General features: G+C 47.7%; 1 protein-coding gene across 5 annotated transcripts in view; it reads right to left on the reverse strand.

Moving 5' to 3' along the window:
- Positions 1-20,568, reverse strand: part of HK2 (hexokinase 2) — a 61,100-nt gene extending 40,532 nt beyond the window's left edge. For 2 of the 5 annotated variants that reach the window (XM_059942492.1, XM_059942490.1), the window contains exons 1-2: positions 20,023-20,564; positions 957-1,119 (exon numbers count right to left, since the gene is read on the reverse strand). In XM_059942492.1, the coding sequence (XP_059798475.1) occupies positions 957-1,119; positions 20,023-20,085 (226 nt within the window). In that variant the 5' untranslated portion in view covers positions 20,086-20,564. Of the gene's footprint in view, positions 1-956; positions 1,120-19,451; positions 19,590-20,022 lie in introns of those variants that run through there. The other 3 variants (XM_059942491.1, XM_059942493.1, XM_059942494.1) reach the window with 3 other exon arrangements.
- Positions 20,569-20,860: the final 292 nt, after the last annotated feature.

Genomic DNA, 20,860 nt, shown 5'->3' on the forward strand with positions numbered 1-20,860 from the left:
GATGTTGCCACCCCTGGGCAGCTGGGCTCAACACCCTGGCATCACCTTTGAATCCTCTCTGGTCTCTGCCCACTACATTCCACCAGGGCCATGCCCTATGCTCTACCATCCACCCAGCACCACCCCCCTCCCCCACTCTGCATAAACTGCTGATGATGTGCATTACCAAGACAGTTCTGCTCACACCCCTCAAAAACTTTCAGTTACTCCCCAATGCCTATTACTGAAGAAAGACTCAGTGTCTCAGGCGTGCATGCAAGGCCTTCTGAATCTAGCCCCAACCCACCTTCCAACTTCAGTCTCCACCACGTCCCTTTTCTCCAGTTTAATTAAATCACTTGCCGGGTGGTGCGTCATGAAATAGACTCTGTATCCAAATAAGGGGATAACACAAAGCTTGACAGGTTCTAATTGCACAGTTTCAGAGCCTTTAATACCTTAATATGTACCATGTCTCTTTCACATTCTTCCAAGTTTATTTGGACTTCTAGTAGTCTTTATTCATGGAGTTCAAAACACGGTCTAGAACAATCTATACCACACTGTTTCTCCAACAAGTCTGTGGAATGTGCCAGTTAGATGGGCCCGAGAGTGACTGACATGGCCTAGGGCCGTGACCATATTAGGCACGTTTGTTGTTCATCACTTTCATTGTGTGCAATCTCAGTGAAGCTGTAAAATCCCAAACAGAGCCAAACAGCCTTTCTCAGCACATGGATGGGAAACAAATGGCTGACAGCAGTACCCCGACAGGGCTGACAAAGATTTACTTCTCCCTTGACTGCCAGGACTTCCATTCAAATCCCTCCATGCTTAAGTTAACAAGGGTTGGCTTCTGAGGCTTGAAACCAAAGAACCTTCACTGTTGTATATAGTTCTTTGGGTCCCTAAGTAAAGTTACCCAAATCTCTCCCAGGCAATGGAGCACCCAGAGCCTTCCCCCGGGGGTATAATACCTGTCCCATCTGGAGTAGACCTCACAAAGGTAGGCAGCATTTTTACTGAAGCAGTGGGGTGGGTGGTAGCTCCAAGCCCTTTCTCCATCTCCTTGCGGAACCGCTTAGCAATCTCCAGAAGGGTCTCATCAGAAAGACGCATGTGGTAGAGATACTGGTCAACCTGAAAGAGAGGAAAATGAGAGTAGCAACCTATATGTTAAATGAATTATGGTATGCATCTACATCATGGAACGCCACTCAGCTCCTCAAAAGGATAAAATCTGTTATCTACGGAAGGTTATTATTAAAGACCATTTAACCAGACTCTATGACAGGACTTTGTATTTAAAAAAAAAAAAAAAAAAAACTCAACTAAAAATTTAAATTAAATTTTATTTCTGGAGAATGTTAAAGACCAGGGGAAAGGCCAGTTAGGGAAAAGAAGAGTTCTTTTCAGAAAGGTTGAGTTTAAATGCCTATGACAACATCCCTGGAGCTGGGGTTCATTACTGGCCCACATCTCTGGTCCTCCCCCACACTCATAAGGCCAGTCATGCCAACCTTATTACCCCTCACCACAGGCCAAGCAGCCATAGCCTCTTGCCTGGACTAATAAAATGCCCGATTCTACAATACTTTTACCTCTTCTATCCATTTTCCATCCCCAGACAGACTACTATTCCCCTGCTTAAAACCTTTCAGTGACTTCCCGTTGGCACCAAACCCTAAATCCTCCCAAGGCCCTACCTATATAGCCAGGCCTCTCCCACTCCCCATCTTACTGTGTGCCTCTGCACTCCTTGTGCAGATCAGCCTTGGTTCAGTCCCCCAACTCACCCAACTTGCCCTTCCCTGCCTAGAAGACTGTTCATGCAGGCCCCACAGCTCCTCACCCTGCTCTTCATCTGCGGATCCCTTATCAATCCTTCGGGCCTCTCTGCACGGAGGCCTTCTCTACTCTCCCTAATAAAACAGTCAAGCGCCTTCTCTACTCTGCCTAATAAAACAATCAGGCTTCACTGTTTTTTCCGCAAACTCAGACTTTTCCCTTCACAACACCATCCCCAATTTGGAAATACAAATTTATTACTGTCCAAATCATAAGCACCAAGGGCAAGAAGAACCATGACTATTTGTTCACGCTTGCATCCCTGGAGCCTAGCACACTGCCTGACACATTAACAGAGGCTCGATACACGTGGTAAAGCAACCTCCCCCATCCTCAGAGGCAGAGGCAGCTCTCCCTAGTCATTTCATTTATCTTGATTCCAACATAAATTTACAAGAACTTTTCCCAGATTTAACACCAGGAGAAGGAAAAACAACAGGAGTCCCCCTCAGACAGTCTGCTTCTTGAAAGCTCTCATCTGCCCTGGCTATGGATATTCCCAATTTTCTCCTATCAGGAAGAGGTCTGATGGAAATCCATCCAAGAAGGCACACAAGTTTCCACAATATCCCTGTTCTCAGCAGCAGTGTCCAGGACAGGTAAGGCTGCTGGCCACAAAGGGTAGGCGTAGAATCAGGACCCTTGGACCAGGCCATAGCTGTGCCCTCAAGGTATGAGGGTGGTGGTCCTGGTACTCCCAGCCTCATCAGCAGACTGGGGGACCAGAAGGGACCCTGGTCTTCCCAGCTTCAAAACTCCAGGATTCCCAAGGGCAAAGCTTGGCCGATGACCACTACCACTGCTCGTCATGCAGGGTTTTAAATTTGCAGAAATGAGGATTTCCCCAAATTCCCTTGCTGCCAGCTTTTATTAAAGATCCACAGCAGACATCTAACTCCATTGGTCTAAACCAGGACGACTCCAACCATCCATTCTGTTTTCTGATGTCAGGCCCCTGGCACCTCGATTGCCTTGAGCCCACTGTCTGCCTCAGCCTCCTAGGGCTGTGGGCCACCAGCCCCCACCCCAAGCTGGGTCACTGATCTGGGCTTCCTACACTCCTGGGGAGCCAGGGTGCTCCTGAGGAGGCTGGCCTCCCCCACAGTGACATTTGAGGCTCCCAGGAGGAAAAAGCATACAGCCTCAGACAAGTTCCCTCCCTATTGGTGCAGTGGGAGACAAATCGCTGGAGACTCTGAGCCCAAGGCAACTTAAATCACCCCAGAGGCCTCCTGTTCCAGACCCAATGACGCCTGGGCTGGCCCAGGAACACTACATTATGGCTTACGCATCTCAGTGCTAGCATACAAAGTCCCAGCCACCAGACCAGAGGCCAGTGCCAAGCCACGTCCAGGTACAGCCTGAGATGCCCTCAGAGGCAATAGTAATAACAGCAAACCCTTCAGCAAAACCTGTTTTCAAGGTTTTATACCCATTAACTCATTTAATCCTTATAACAGCCCTGTGAGGTAGGTAGTGTTATCTCCTCCATTCTACCAAAAGGCAAAGGCAACATGCCCAAAATCACACAGGTGCAAAAAGCTAAGCCAGGACTGGACAGGGCAGCCCAGCTCATCTGTGCTGTTGCCTGCTCTGCTTGATGAATGCCCCTCTCTGCTGAACAGCAGGGTCTATACAGGCCAAATGGCACTACAGCACATTCAGGCTGGCCATGTCCACTAAAAGGCCATCTTCTACTCCAGTCATCCCACCACACAGATATGAAGGGCAAACAGTGGAGGGCATGGCCCATGGGGCTGCCCTGGCAGATCAGAAGGCAGCAGACATATCTCTGGACATTATCATGAGTTTGACACATGACTAAGTTGGAGCTCCCACATTACTACTTTCCCAAAGAGAAGAGAGGTCCAGGGGCCTCACTGCCACCCACCCCCACCTCCATGGATGGCTCTGGATGTTGCAAAGGAAGCAAGAGAGTTCCTGTGTGGGAAAGCAAAGCCTGTACTGCCTTGTTAAGAGGCTACACTGTCACTTCTTGGAGTGTGAGGTCACATGCACAAAAGAGCAAATGTGGAATGGCCATAATTCTACAGCGGCCATGCTTTATTTAACTTTGATGTTTAAACTGCTACAAGGCTTGTTGGAAATCCAGTCTTAACTCTCAAAGAACCTAACACGTTAAACAGTCAGACTTTACTCAAATCATGTTGCCCTTTACCCAAGAGATTATAATCATCTTTCAGTGTTCAGTGACAGATGAAAACGATGATGATGATGATTGTTACAGTAGCTAAACATTTACCAAGCATTTCTTACCTGCCAGAAACCATCCTATGGGTTTACTGACTTGACTTCCATTGTTCTTTTGTAATACTTCTACATCCCTGTTTTACAGGTCACTTGGTGAGGGGCAGAACTAGGATTCAAACTGAGGTGTCCGGCTCTAAAGCCAGGCCCTTAGGACCACCACTGTCGCCTTTCCTGTGGACCCTCTTAGTGCAGGAGGGCACTCTCTGCCCTGTTGTTTCTTGGATGACCTCAGTGCTTTGATTTCCTCTCCATCAGATGAGACTAAGAGAAAGGATATGGGACAGCTATGAAAAATGCAACTATAGCACCTTGGCCCAAACTTCTTCTCTTTGGGCCATGATGATGGGCATGATGATGTATCCACCCTGAGTTTCTTAGGGCCACTCAGGAAGGGATGATTAATCACCTGATGTTACAGCTTCTTAAACACACCACTGAGGCCCACCTAGCCTTGGTCAGCACTGCTGTGTTGAGTGAAGGGTAGCCAATGGAAGCAGAAGTCAGAAACAAGAAGCAGTCTCCATACAAAGACCTTTTTCCTGGATTGGGAAGGAAGGAAATGCATTTGGCATAATCCTGCCAACTTTCACTCACAGTGCAGCCAGAGGGAGGGAGCACAAGGAAGGCGCAAAGTCATGGGAGAATGTCATTAATGTTACCAAATGTAAACAGCATAGTAAGACTATGGCTAAAAAATACTAACTCTTAGAAGGGATCTTGGGGTAATGTGAGTTCAAAATCCCACTGAACATAGCATTTGAGTTTATCTAGTTTGTCCCTCTTACCCCAATAGTCATCAGGCCTAGGTTTGAATGCTTCCAAGCATGACAGGCTCACCACTTCTCAAAGTTGGTTAGCTTCTACGGTTGGTCAGCTCTAGTTATTAGAAAGCTTTTCCTCAATCTGAGATAAATCTACTTTCTGATAATTTCCATCTATTCTCTATTCTGCCACTTGGGGTAATAGTTCCCAAACTTGGCTGCACGTTAGAATGACACATTAAGAATTCCAAAGATCTATTCCAGACTAATCAAACTGACACCTTTAGGTCTGTCTGGGTGCTCAAACATCTCCCCCTCTCCTTTGGCTGGTATCCACCATGTCAATAATGTAATAATGATGGGCTATGTTCTGGTCAACACTGCTCAAGGTCATTTTTACCACTTTCTGCCTGGGATCTTTGAAAGTCATTACTTAAGACATTAGGCTAAAGTGTGAAATAACCCTGTGTGGATTCTGGGTGCTGGCAGTTGGAGAGACAAACCCTGTACTTGTTGGAAAGAAATTTCAGTTGTTGGAAACTATCAAAGTAGAAACATTCAAGCCAACCCTTATTTAGTAGCTGGTTGTGGTGAAGTACAGGCTGTGGCATCAGAAAAATCAGTGTTCAAATCCTGGCTCTAGCATTTGTACAGGTGTCTGAGTCCCAGTTTCCTCCCTCTAAAATGGGAGGACTAGGGCTCACAACAGAGTCACTGGCATAAATGAGGTGACGTATGTAAAGCTCTCCATCTGTCTAACCTTTTATTCCACCCGTTTTCCTCTTCTTCTCCCAGACTCATCTCTGCCAAGTGGCACCCTCAGAGGATCAAGGACATTTCTTAACCCTATTTCATCATATTGGGGGTTAGCAAAACAGGGGCTGGTTCCCCAAATTGCTCCTTCTCTTTCTGCGGTGGGTGTGTGGCCTATCACACTGGGCTGCTCCTCTTTAAATCTCTATCAGGAATAAAAAAGGAAAGGAGGGGGCATTCCAGGCTGGGGAAACAGAGGCAGGCCAGAAGCAAAGCCTGGCTGAGGTATGGGAAGGCCACTTGCCTACCCAGAGACAAGGGACTAAAGACAGATAGTAGTTTTAGATACATCTATTTAGCAATCTTCAGATTAGAACTTCCTCATTGGGCAATTCTGGTCAATTTCTTTCTTCCCATAACATACCAGTCCATGCCTGCCTCCTCTACAGAACTGTGGTACGTACAGGCAAGAGAAGTTCTAAAGAGAAACTGAAAACAAGCAGGACCCTTTGGGGCCTTCCCAGGTACAAAAGCCTTTCCGAGTCCTGGTTCATGTTTGTAGGAAAAAGGCTTCAGCCTCCTAGACTTTCGCAGAGTTCTAAAGGGCAGATTCAAACAGTTACTAACTAGGGAAGGGAGGGAATGCAGAAACAAAGGAGGAGCAGTCAAGAAACAATAGTGCAGCGATAAAGCAGAGTCCTGGTTCCTCCTCAAGGGATACACATAACAATTACCTCTGAGTTCTTCTGCAAGAACTAAGGCCCCCATCCAGATGGAGGATGGGAACTTCAGGCTCAGCACAAGATTCCTGGAGCACCGCCCAGTTACCTCACCACCAACCAATCAGAAGAAAGTCACACACCTTGCAGCCCTCACCCCAAAATTTGCCTATAAAAACTCTTCCCTGAAAACAATCAAGGGAGTTCAAGTCTTTTAAGCACAAGCCACCCGTTCTCCCTGCATGGCCCTTGCAACAAACCTTTCTCTGCTCCAAACTCCAACATTTCGGTGTATTTGGCCACACCGTTTGTCGGGCACATGAACTTATGTTCAACAACAAAATTAACCCCATACTATTTATGAAATAAGATAACACCCCAAACGGAAAGCCCATCTCCTTAAGTGCCCACAGTTTCCTCCAGACTAGCACTAAAGAGGGGAAACTGTGTCATAGCAATGAGGCAAGGAATGGAGGAAGCAGAAGATCACCCTTGTAGAGGCTCCACTTCAAAGTGTGCAGTGGCTCAGGTGTGGCAGACACAGCCCCAGCCTGGTATGAGGAAGCCCAGAAAGGAAAGCCTGGAGGTGAGAGCCAGAAAGGAACCTCAGAGAAACTGAGGTCAAGGTAACAGCCTTGACTAAGGTCACAGAGTTGACACTAGAATCTGGATCACCCAGATCCCTTACTCTATTGTCAGAAACAATAAACGATAATCCTACCCCCAAGCATCCCCAAGGGCCTATATCATCTTGCAGGCCAATTTCAGTTGAATGGCTAGTGACCTTCCCTGGATTGTGAGGACACCCTATCTGGTCCAGTGGGAAAATGGTCCTGATCAAACTACTTACATCCAGAAAAGAACAATATTCCAACGTTGAGACTTTGTTATATAAAGTGCTATAAATCCTACCTTGAATACCTTAAGAGGTCTCAAAGGAAAGTGTAGAAGAAACCTTAAATTTCAACATCTAAATCTGTAAGATTCCTATCATACAACCCCTGAATCGCTGACCCCAGATTCTCTCATTTTATAGCCTATGTTGAAAACCAAATACACGCAAAGCACTATAGTATACAGGAACATAATTTAAAAAGAAATCAATTGTGGAGATGGATAGTGGTGATAGTTGTAGAACAATGTGAATGTACTTAATGCCACTGAATTGCACACTTTAAATATACATACAGTTGACCCTTGAACTACACAGGGGTTGCAGTTCCAACCTTCACACAGTGGAAAATCCACAGTCGGCACTCCTTATACATAGTTCCGCATCCAACCAACCGCAAATCATGCAGTAATGTAGTACTATAGAATATATTTATTGAAAAAAATCCAGATATAAGTGGACCCATACAGTTCAAACCCATATTGTTCAAGGGTCAACTTTATACACACGCACACACACACACACACACACACACACAAATGTTTTTTAAAGTTTTTTAAGAAATCAGGATTCCTGTTCTCTAGGACTTTACAAGATAGCACAGAACTCAACTCATTATAGACTCAATCAATGTCTCCGAAATGAATAGAGGGATGGGTCTTAGGAGATAAGAAAGGCAAGAATAATGCAAAGCAGCCCATGAGAAGTGTCACATGTATGAGTAAGTGGCCTGTGAGACTGGCATTCAGGGGAGATTTCTTCTGGGCTAAGAACATACATATCCAACATACATGTCGTTGGATGTATGTTGACGTGGAGACAGTAGGGAGATCATGTGAAAAGGCTCAGAAGGTGTGGGCAAGCCCAGGATCCTAGAAGGAGGTTATGAACTTTAGAACCAGAAAGCCACTCATCTCACTACATTGCATTAGCTCCGTATTGCAATGCCTTCATATTAGTATGATTTAATCCTATCACCTTTAATCATGGGAAGGAAGAATCATAAAGATCATCCCACTGTGTAAAGTTGCTGTGCTGTTCACTGATCAGTCAATTCTCTTTAGGGTTTAGTGTCAGGAGAAAGTCTGGCTGCCCAGAGTCACTGTGCTTCCTGCTACAGGCCAATGAAATTAAAACAACTGACTCAAGGAGAGCTGTCCTGGGCTTCCCTTGGTGGCGCAGTGGTTGGGAATCCACCTGCCAAGGCAGGGGTTGCGGGTTCGAGCCCTGGTCTGGGAAGATCCCACATGCCGCGGAGCAACTAAGCCCGTGCACCAGAACTGCTGAGCCTGCGCTCTAGAGCCAGTGAGCCACAACTGCTGGGCCCACGTGCCACAACTACTGAAGCCCACGCACCGCAAAGAAGAGTGGCCCCCACTCGCCGCAACTAAAGAAAAGCCTGCGCACGGCAATGAAGACCCAAAGCAGCCAAAAATAAATAAATAAATTTATTTAAAAAAGGAGAGCTGTCTTTTTGCCTTGACTATCAGGAAGCTCAGGGCTCTGTACTTGACTTTAATGAACTAAGTTTTTTGATAATCATTCCTGCCTGTTCCATGACTCTTATTCTAGAAGTCCTTTCAATGAAAGCTGAACCATATCACCTAATCCTTTTAATAAGTAGGCAGAAAATAAATAATACATGATCGAGCAAATGCTCATCAGTCATCCCTACAGAACCCACCCTCCTGCTAGAAGGGTGAATTCAAGTGACCAAACTGGATAAGATAGCAACTCCATAAGCATAGTCAGGGCCAAGGACACAGGGACACCCTGAGGCACTATTGCACTGCTGGACTTCTTTCTCCAGTCTTTGGGTATTTCTGATTTAGTACCTAGAACCTTCTCTCCAGGAGATGCTGAATGAACACTAGCTAATTTCTACATTTTAGCTTCTTCTAGACCTCAAGCAGACCAACTGACTGAATTTTAGCATTCCTAGCACTCGTGTTTTCGTCCTAAAGATACAATCAGGTGTATATATATATATATTATATATATACACTGTATATATATAATATATATGTATATTATATATATGTGTGTGTGTATATATATATCTATATTATATATATATATATAATATATCTATATATTAGACCAGACTCCAAGGATCCAACCTAGCCTCCTAGAAAGAAATTTAGGAAGGACCACACCCTCTTGAAGTGAAGGGCTTTGACTAGTGTCATCTGCTTTAATTCAACTATAGTCAAAACAGGGTTAGAGAGGCAGGGGCAGGGTACTATATACAGCAATGAGAAGGCACTACTTACCATCACATGCAACTACATATATAGATGAATCTCACAATATAAAGTTGGGTAAAAAAAGCCAGATACAAAAGGGAACAGATCATATGAGTCCATTTATAGTAAGTACAGAAACAGATCTATGCCGGTAGAAGTCAGGATAGTGATTATATTTAGTGGGGGGTATACCTGCTATTGTTGGTAATAATTTGTTACTGGATCTGGGTGGTGGTTACGTGGTGTGTTCAGTTCTCTAGGTAAATTATACTTCAATTTAAAAACATAGGAAGGAAAAAGAACAAGACACTGACTAGGCCCTAGTCTACCTACTCACATGGTAGGGCCAAAGAGGTCAAATCAGAGGGGAAAGCCATAACCTAAATGCAGCCATACACAGCCTTCCAATGACTCTATGTGCTGACACATGCTTGCAACTTAGTTTCAAAAGAATTTCATATCTTCCATTATTCCTTTGCCAGTGTTTTACTGCAAATCTTTGACAAGGAAACCAAGGTTTGAAGAAGCTTCCCCAAACCATAGGCCAAAGTCCCTGACAGGACCCATAACATCCAGTGGCCAGATGAGTGCCCTAACCTCGGGCATAGGTGTGCCCACACAGGAAAGCTAGGTAACTGCTGTCAGTGGCCTCATTAATGATAATGTCTTCACAGACTCCTCCTGGGAGGACCAAGATTGTGCAAAGAGCAGCAAGTTTATCCTGTAATGTGGCCAAGCCAAGGCCAGATGTTTCCGATAAGATTTAAAAAAAAAAAAAAAAAAAAGGATGAATTGGGGAGGGAAAGACACAGCAGATCCTGGATTCTTTAAGGCTCCTGTCCTCTGAAACGCAGCTAACAAAGTGACAGATCTGCCTCGACACTTTTTTCAGATGGGACAAGGCGGACCCCCACTAGGGTGGCGCGCCACCTCAGGGAGATTCCAGATGACGCACTGCGTACTCACATGCCTGGAGCAGCGCAGGGTGAGTGTGGAGCTCACTGAGGAGGCTTACACAGCACTCCTCCAGGATCCTGTTGCACCGTGAGTCACAGGGTTTCCTGTTCTTCCAGTTCTTGGGCTGCATCGAGTTACAGCCAGACAGACCTCAGGCAGTAGCACCTGTCTGGGGTCCAGGAGACAGGCATTTGGGACGCCTGTCCCGGGACCCTCCTATCCTCAGACTATGGGGCAGCAGTGCAAAGGAATAATATGTCCCCATTCGCCCGCACATAATGATTGAGCACTAAATTGAGTGTGCCAGCGCCAGGTGCTGAGGATACCAGGATAAAGAAGACCCTTCTGCCTGCAAGTGTTCAGTCTATTTGGTGGGAGGCAAATATGTCAACAAGTTATTATAAACTGAAGGAGTAAGGACAGAGAGTAAGCAGTTTCTTTCACTATAATAAAAGACAGATTTACAATCACTTAAATCACTCACATCAGTACAATTCTGAGGAGTCTTTGTCTTGAAAAGGTTAAACATATGTGTTAACCCCATGCCTAGAATGTTCTCCTACTCTGGTCTAACAAACTCCCACTTGTCCTTCAGGGCCCAGTACAAACGGCCTCTCCCCAAATACCTTCCCCAAATTCCCAGCTGGTTATACTAACACACGTATGACACTTGTGTCTCTTGCTCTCACTGGTCCCAGAGGACTAAAAGGCACTGACTACATGGTCCCAACTTCATATTTGTGATGCCAGAGCTATCTCAGTACTGAGATACAGTAGATGCTCAAGACCTATTTGCTATGGTGACATCAAGGGGTGACGGGAACGCCGAGGAGAAGAGTGAGAGAGTAACTTGGGTGAAGGGGAAGAGCTGGCTACTGCAGACTGTCCAGGTGCTCAGAGCCTGGCCTTGTTCTTCAGGCCTGGGCCCACACTGCATGTGATCCTGGCAGCAGCAGAGTTTCCTCCCAATCTACCTGGCTGCCCTGGCCAGTACCCCAGATCCCTTAGGGGTCGAACTCTGCCTCCCCTGGCCAGTCCCATGTCAGGGACCAGAGTCTGCCCCTGAGCCTATATGCCCACAGGGGCATCTGAACTCCCCACTCTTGTCTGCTGCCAACTGTCCACCTGCTGGACCAAATCACTTTGGGTCTGTCTCTTTGTACCATGTCCAGCCCCAGACCTTCCCAGTCTGCTCTACCCACCCCAGACACACCCACCATAAACAGGGCAACCATATATCCCAGTTTGCCCAGGACAATCTGTTTACAGTGTGGTAGCAGCATAACTGCTAACAGTGTCCCCTTTTGCTCTCAAAAGTAGCCCAGTTTGGACAATAAATTATAGGGTCACCTTAGGTACAGGCCACAAAGCAAATCCTGTTCATGGTTCTTGGGGAGCCCATACCTGAATGATGAGAAGAGCTCATTCTATGCCAATGGTGCTGAAAGGAAACTGGGTTTCCTTTCAGGAAATGGTGGAGAAACTGGGTTCTTGGCTGGTCCCTTAGTACATGGCACCTGGTTTCCTCAACTGTAAAATAAAGGGTTTGGACGAGATGATCTCAAAGGTCCCTTCCCAACTGACCCCGGACTGATAACCCCATGAAACTGAAAGACAACTGGCTATCTCCAGTTGTCCCAGGCAGCCCCACTAAGGGCTGGGCTCTGGAATCATACTGCTTGGGTTTGAATTCTGGCTTGCCCTTGAGCAAGGTACTGTCCCTTTCTGTACCTTGGTGTCTTCATCTGAATAATAGGTAATAATAATGTCTACCCTGGAGGGCTGCCTGAGGATGACCTGAGTTGTAGTAGAGTTCATAGACAGAGCCCAGCACTTCGTAAGTGGTGTACATGTTTGTTATTTTAAGACCTTTGGGAATTGAGGGGAAAAGAGAACTGGTGGGACATGGCTGGAAGGCTTCATTAGAAGGGGTTGAGACAGGAAAATATGGGAGGAAGCAGGAGGAACTTTTGTCCCTCAAATGGGAAAAAGGAAGCAGGAGGAACTTTTGTCCCTCAAATGGGAAAAAGGAAAAGTGACAGCTTCAAATTCCCTTACTTAGCCCAAATTAAAGCTGTCCAATGGCTTATCTAGTTTCATTCCTTTTTCAGACAATATGGAGATGCCAGAAGGAAGAGGTTGAGAACAAGACTTTCCAAGAACATAGACCATCTCCAGGCCTCCAGGGCAGGGCTGCTGAGCTGAAGGTGAGAAGAGGCAGGAAGTCTGGGTGAGGTGGGTGGGCACCAAGGGTTCCCAGAGCCAGGTTCTCAGGCCTGACGCACTCTCCAGGGAAGGACTATTAAGGAATTGCTTAGAGATCCACAGACAAAAGTGCAAAAAGCATGGCACTTCAAGGAAAAGGAGACTGTCTAGCTCCTGCTCCCATGGAAACAAGGCCAAGACTCCCAACCAAGTTTGGACAAGACAAAGGCTGTACAGGGATGGGGGGAGTAGAGTGTGGGTTCCACAGAGAGGGTCCTCTCTGGCTTTGTCAAGAACCCCAAGCACCTCAGTGTCAGAAGGGGCCACACTAGACAGCCCAGAGTCTATATATGAGGGGCAAAGAGCTCTCTGCTGAGAACCAAGATGGCCAGGGACTCTCCATTCAATGTGCCAGAAAATGTGAGAATGACTATTCCCTTCATTGAAACTCCAGGGGTCAGTTGGACTGAAACCTACCATGACCCGGTCTTATGACTCAACAGCACTGGGCACCTCAAGTGGTTCCCCCAGTGGGAAGTCAGAGTCTGGGGCAGATGTGAGGAAGTGTGAGCAAGCTTCTCATTGGCCAACTTCAGCATAAGTGGCCTCAGCAACTGCCATTGGAGCCTCTGTGATTCTGCCCTCCAGGGGAGGTACCGACAGGGAGCGGACTAGACTTCTACAGGGAAAAGGGGTTGAACAAATGCTGTGACTATTCAGTGCAGCTGTGTCTCTCATGACTTCCCAAGGAGGACGCTTCAAGCTGAGGTGTACCAAAATGCCCCAGGCATCCCAGAGACGCCCCCCTCCACCCAATGGGGATGCTGTATCCCCAGAAGGCCAGAAGGAAAGCAAGTTAGAGGAAGAGCTCAAAAATGGGTCTCCTATACCCAGGAAAGAGAAGGTTTTAGAAGTTGGACAGGGCAGTGAGGAAGCTTCCTTATTTCTCAGCTTTAGGAACTTTCCATCCTTCTGTCGGCCCTGTCCTCTGCTCTAATCCAACATCAGACAGAGAACATAAATGGGCCAGAACCCATATGCCCTAAAAGTCCTTAGGAAAAAAGAAGCGGGGCCTCTTTTGCTTCTGCCCAGATGGATAGCGCAGTCAGGTATCTGAGAGTGTGTCTATCTCTATGGACTAATATTTGACACATAAAGTGTTGACTATGTAGCAGGCACAGCTCTAAGAACTTCACATATATTCACTCTCTCTTAAATCCTTACAAAGACCCTATTAAGGTGTTATCCACTCACCATTTTACAAGTGGAAGAAACTGAGGCCTAGAGAGGTTAAATAACTGGCCCAAGTTCACACAGCTGGTTTGTGGTGAACCAGGATTCCACCCCAGGGAGCCTGGCTCTACTTCTCAGCACACAGCCTCTCCCAGTGACTGCTGGACTGTCCCTCAGTGGGTACCAACGGCCCCTTCCCTCTGCTCCCTGAGATAGGAGTTCCACCAGCTCACATGCCTGCCTTGTTCAGAAGCCTGGAAGATGCCTGGCCTTCAGGGAAACCCCAGCAACAGCCAGGGTGAGGTTCTCCTGGGGTCAGCTAAGAAACTTCTCTCCCACTGGCTTCCTGGAGTGCTTACCTTGCCCACATTTTTCTGGTTGAAAACAGAAAAACAGTTACTCAGGTAACCCACACTTCAGCCAGGGGTCATGGACATCTGCTAACTACTGTGGTCTGCAGACCTCACCTTAAATTCATCTTTTGTAAAAGGCCACTTCCCACCATGACTATCCCATGACGTGGCACACTGAGAGCCAAGAACTATGGTCCTAGTTGCAGCTACTACTAAGTAGCTGTATGACCATTAGCGATGCACTATAATACTGGAATGGGGGATAGACCATGTTCTTCTGATGCAGTTTCTCAACCTATAGATATTTGGGGTCAGAAAAGTCTTTTTTTTTTTTTTTTTTGGCAGGGGGCCTGTCCTGGGCATTGTAGGATGTTTAGCATTATCCCTTGCCTCTGCTTACTAGATGCAATAACACATCTTCATCCATCTGTCTGTGACAACCAAAAATGTCTTCAGACACCACCAAAGTCCACCTGGGGGATGAAATCACTAATAGTTGAAAACCACTGCTCTAAAGGAGTAGTTAAAAAACAAACAAACAACAACCAAAAAACCCCACAGGCTTCGCCCCTGTAAATTGGGGTAGCGTAAAAACTCTTGCTCTTTATCATAGGCTGGGTAGCCCCTCACAAGATTATCCAGCCCAAAATGTCAATAGCACCGAGGTTGAGAGACCTGCTTTAGAGGTAAGCAGGAACAGCTACCTATGATCTATGGTGTGAGATATTAAGTCGCAGCCAGCGAACTCCGCGATTTGATTTGCCACATCTCCACCCCCATTGCTTTGGAAAGTCAAAGACAGACAACACACAGTGTTGGAAAACAAACCAAACTTGCTGACTTCAAAACTCAACAATGATAATGAGGAACCTGTTATCAAGAGCCATTTTTTAAACCGGAAGTATCTGAACAAAGGAAGCCAGTTTTCTGGGGCTCCTGAGCTCTTTTAATACATCAGATCTCCTTACTATGGCTGCCAGATTTTGAGAAAACTGTTGTGGTTTGTGTTGTTTTGAGTCTCCCTGGAAAAGGGTCCCTAGCTGCCCTCAAACTCCTCAGGGTGCTAGAAAAGTTCAACTTTGAAAAGTGATGTTAAAAAAAAAAAAAACGTTGGCTTTGTCTGAGGAGCCTCAGAGAGAATTTTAATTCATTCAGGGGTAAAGGAAAAAGTGCTTCTTGGCCACGCTCTGAAATAGAAATTTGACAATACAAAACAAATGGATGATTAGTAAAAGCTACAAAATATTCCTGCTACCATCAGTTGTCTTGGAGCAGGAAAGGGACTTGGTACTAAGATACTAAGTTGAACAAATGAGGCAAATTGTACCTGTCGATGTCAGTTAACTCAGCCAAAATTTATCTTACTAAGGTTTTAATCAGTACTTTACTCCCATACTTTCATCCCCTATCTGAAGATTAATGGCACATAGTAGGTGCTCAAAAAATATCAATCGAGATTCCCTTGAGGTCCCTAATTCCCCATCCCATGGGAATGACTGCCATGACCCTTTAGTGGATGTAAAGTATCTATTTCTGGAGCCTCATCTCACCAGACAGCTGAAAGGTGTCTTAGTCTCAATTTCCCACATAGTAACTATACCCACAGTAGGTTCTCAAAAAACATTAAACTCTTGTCTCTTGGGGGTTCTGTTGAATCTTTCTGCTTCCAAGATATTCTCCCCTCTCATTAACTCCAGAGTTGAAAGCTACCCCTCACTAACGTAGTAAAGAGCCCGGTGAACTATCTTTATTCCAAGATTGTATGTCACCAGTCTGTGTGTGTTAAAATAATCGGTTAATGGCTAAAGGAAGGCATGTATACTTCATTTCACTTCCATGGTTAATCCTGATTCTCATTCTTAAGAGACAAAAATTCTGTATCTTGTATACTATTTATAGCTCAATTAATTAAAAGAATCCTCTAACTCTCCAGACAGGACAAAAACCCTTGATTGCTGGAGGACAGTAAACACCCTTTTTCTCTCTCTCCCTCTCTCTCCCCGCCTCCCTTTCCCCTCAGGATCAGCCTCACGCCACACCTCAGGCCTTGGTGAGGGAATAGCTCACTGTCTTTCCCTCCAAGGGTCCCCCCACCCTTGGATACCCACCCCTTCAACCCAGTACCAGCACCCCCCCCAGCTGCCTCTCACCCTACTCCACTTCCTGCAGCCCTTGCTCCACTTCTTTTCCCAGGAAGGTCCACTCCTTCATTCTTGGACTCACTGAACACCTCACCAGTGGCCACAAACTGGCTATAAAGGTGAACAAATAGGATTCTCCCTGCCCTGTAACTACCAACTCCAATGTATGATGGGATGATACAAACGCCACACAAAAGCACCTAGTGTGACCAGGTGTGACATTTAGAGGAATGGTGATTCAAGTCTTCGGGAATGCAGATAGAGAAGATAAGGCTGAGGTGGGGGGTGGGGTCAGAGAGCAATCAGTATGCAGTGTTTTTTTTTTTTTGAAGTATATTTGATTTACAATGTTGTGTTAGTTTCTGGTATACAGTAAAGTGATTCAGTTATACATATATATATATACATATTCTTTTTCATATTCTTTTCCATTATGGTTTATTACAGGATGTTGAACATAGTCCCCTGTGCTATATAGTAGGACCTTATTGTTTATCTATTTTATATATAGTAGTTTGTATCTGCTAATCCCAAACTCCTAATGTATTCTTCCCCCACCCCCTTTCCCCTTTGGTAACCATTAGTTTGTTTTCTATGTCTGTGAGTCTGTTTCTGTTTCATAAATAAGTTCATTTGTGTCATATTAGATTCCACATATAAGTTACAGTACACAGTCTTTTGAAATGATCCAGTCTGGCTCCGGAAAGAGACTGGAAACAAACCCTAGGAGGCCTCTGAAGTAACCCAGAGACCAGCTGACCAAGGTAAAGCAATCAGAAAGGAAAGTCAGTGAAATGGGTCCAGGGCTCCCAGTCAGAATAATCAGAGGGTACTGGTGCCACTAATCTGACCAAGAGAAGAGCTAGCTGCATTTCTGGACATGCTGGGTGAGGGTGCTGCCAGCATCCAAGAGTGAACACAGACATGGGCCAGGATGGGGTCTTCCGATGGTCCCAGAGGCAGGGGGTGTGGTCAAGAGCATGGGTCTCTGGAGCCCAAATGCATGGCTTCAATTTCCAGCCTTTACAAAAAAGCTAGTGACCTTGAACAAGTCACTCTGTGCCTCAGCTCCTTACCGGTAAAACAGGGATGCTGATAATAGTATCTGCTTCATGGTGTTGTTATAAATGTTAATGAGCAAACATATGTAAAGAGCTTAAAACCACCTGGTACACAGTAAATGCTATATGTGTTTGCTCCTGAGTTTCAAAGTGTCAATCAGCACAAAACACTGGGCTTGTCTATCAGGGGACAAGTGATTCTGATGGGGCTAGTTTTGGGCAGGTGAACCTAAACTTTCCCTGCCTCAGACTACAACCCAGATTATGTAAAATGATAGGGATTTCAGAAGAGTTCAAATCAAGGCCTTCTCAAAAGACTGTAAAACTCAAGCTTCAACCTTCTCTCCTGATTCTTCCTTCTAGTAGCAACTTTAAAAGATGCTTCCAAAATATTCTCTATGATTCTCTCCCTATTTCCTAACTGGTGCTGGAAACAGGCAGCTTTGCTCACCTAAGCTGGGAGGCTAAGTCCCAGCTTCCACACCTGCTGAGTTAAGGCCTGACTCAATTCTGCCCCCATTGGTAATTTGGAGGAAATACACCCAAGTGTCCCTGAGACACTTGACAGGCTGCAAGTGTAGAGAAGACTACAAGAAAGACCTTTTCACATTGCTGTGCTTAATCATCACAACTCCCTAAAGTGAAGAAGGTTGCTGTTGTCATCCCTGTTTTACAAAAAGAAATTGGCGGTCCAAAGAAGCAAAGTGACTTGCTCAGAGTCCTGTGGTTAATAAACCACAAAGCAGAGATTAGAACTCATTTCTACATACCCTGGTTAATTCTCTTTCCAGTTTGGAACTAAAGCTATGACCCCTCCCCATTCCAGGCCAGGAAGGTTCCAGTCCTAGCCTCCATCCTCTGGTTTGGGGGAGGGTAAATTTGTGGTCCTAGGTTCCTTCCTCTGGACAGGGGGTGAGTAAATTTAAATGTCCTGGGGCAATATTCACCCAACTGAGAAGATCTCTCCTGAATTAATGGTCCTCCAGCTTTGTATTCTAGAACTTGCCAAGAGATGACAGTCACAAGGGTTAACTCACTTCTTGGGCAAAGAAGCCCAACGAAGTTGCCAAGGTCCTGCCGGATCACAGACACGTTCTTAAATAAACTGAATTAAAGTGCAGAGCAGAGCCTCATCCCAGGATTGAGTTAGAAAGTAACAGCCACTTACAAGCAGAGTAAAACTCAACTAAACCAGCGGCCCTCTGCTCCCTACTCCAGTCTGAGGCTAAGTAATGTCATGGTATTTGGGTTCATCTGCCACGGCTTTGAAAACACTGTGATGGCAACCCACCTTCCTCTCCTTTGCTCTCAGGATTCCCAGAATGGGAGTATGAGCAGGTCGCCCCACAGAAAGATAATGTCAAAACATTTGCCCAAAAAATGTGTTCCCATTGAGATACAGAAATTTCAAGTATGTAATTGAGCAATGCTCTGTCATTGACTCACAGATCTGGACACCCTCCACCCCCGCCCCAGCCCACCCTCTCGTCCCAAGTCCTAGCTGAGGCCCAGGGCCAGGAGCCAATCCCGAAATCCCAAGCGTTTCAGAAACTCAATTCTCCCCAGAGAGCGCCTGGGGCCCAGCCTAGCCCCACCCCCTCTCCATACCCAGAGGCACAGAGAGCGAGGCTCCCCGGCGGGGCCAGAGGCTTTGTCTTACGTAAAAGACCTGGCCCGAGCAAGAGCTCGGACTTAGGCGGGGTGCTGCTGAGACATAAGTGGGCAGACAGGTCGGGGCTTACGACAGGGAAAAGCTCGTTTTCAGAAGGACAAAAATCTCCAGGAAGACGGCAAAGAGGGGAAAACGGGGTGTTGGTCCTCTCGGAGAAACTTTTAGGTACACCAGAAGTAACATCCCAAGTCCGCCCCCCATTTGGAGGCGGGCCCGAGGATGGGGTACTCAAGGCGGGGCGGCCCCGAGGCAGGCGCTGGGAATGGGCGTGGGGGGGGGGGGCCGTACGCCCCTCGCGGAGCCACAGTTCCGGGCGCCTCAGTTCCGGGGAAGGGGTGCGGCGGGCGGAGTTTCTCTGACCTTTTCCCAGCTTCTTCCCGCGTGGTCTTCTCCCCAAGCCCACCTCCTCAAGGCCGTGAGGAACGCTAGGGGGAATCGTAGGTCCCCAAAATGTGGTCCTTTAGCGCGGGAGGAACCCAGGCAACCCCGTGCGGCAGCGGAGCCTTCCCCCAACAGCCCCCCCCCCGCCACGATTCTCCCCACGTGCTCTGGCCGGAACTCAGGCAGCGAAAGGGGGGCTCCTCCCACGTGGGCCCAGCAGTCAAAGACTACGTGCCGGGTGGCCCGCCCCTCCAAAAAAAAAAAGCGCGAGCGCGTGCAGGGCCGCAGAGAGGGAGAGCCAAGCGGTGCGCGAGCCCCGGAGCCTCGCACGCGCGCACACGTCTGCCCGTGCCTAGCGGACGTGGCTCCTCCGGCCCAGGACTTTCCCCGCCGCGCTGATATTTTCCGCGTCCGCGGCCCGGAATGGGGAGGAAGCGGGTCCCCGCAGGGTCTAAGAGGAGAGTCCCAGCCGGCCGGGACCCCGGAGAGAGGGCCGGGGACAAAGCAACGTTGTCAGGCGAGCCAGCCGCCCCCGCCCGCGCTTACTTACCTTCTGCACTTGGTCGTGGTTGAGCTCCGTAAAGAAGTAGGCGAGCAGATGCGAGGCGATCATCCTGCCGCGGCCCGACGACGCCGAGCTGGGAAACCGAGGCTGGAGCGCGTGCGGGGGAGGAGGGCGGCGCGGTCTGACCGCTTTGTACCCGGGCTTAGAGGCCCGGTCGGGAGCGGTGAGTCCGGGAGGTACACAAAGAAGGCACACGATGGCGCGCCCAGCTGGAGGGTTTCGGGTCTCTAAAAACAGATTTTGATAGTCACAACTGCTGAAGGACCAAGAATCACTCCCAGCGACGTGCTGGGATGCCCCACTGTCAAAGTACTAACTTCAGCCACAGAATCACTAAGGCTCAACTTGAGAAGAATAGCAGCTTGGCTCCACTAGGGCGACAGGACCTCTCCGGCTCACACGCGCGCTGCTCTCGCCCGCGGATCTTCTCGGCTCGGTGACACGCTGGTGCTAGCGGCGGCCCGGGACTCCTGCGCTGGAGTTTCGTGCAACAATGTGGCTTACTGAGGGGTTGCCGGCTCGCGGGCCGCCGGGTCAGTGACGCGCGCACGCCCATTGGCTGCGCGGGGAGGGTGTGTGCGCCCACGGGCCGCCCGCCGCCGCGGTGCAGCCAGTCAGAGCGGACGGCCCGCGGGCGCGGCCGCTCAGACACCCGAGCCGGCAAGCTGGAGGGGCGCACCCGGGGCTGGGGGAGGGGCCAGGCAGCATGGATGAGACGTGTGGTCCGTGGCAACAGGCTGGGGCGGAAAGGCGCATGAGCCACCGCCGCGTCAGGCCCAGCTATGGCGGGGGGGGGGAGGAATAATCACAGACCCGGAGTGTG

This window comes from Balaenoptera ricei, chromosome 13, assembly GCF_028023285.1.
Source record: "Balaenoptera ricei isolate mBalRic1 chromosome 13, mBalRic1.hap2, whole genome shotgun sequence".
NCBI lineage: Eukaryota > Metazoa > Chordata > Mammalia > Artiodactyla > Balaenopteridae > Balaenoptera > Balaenoptera ricei.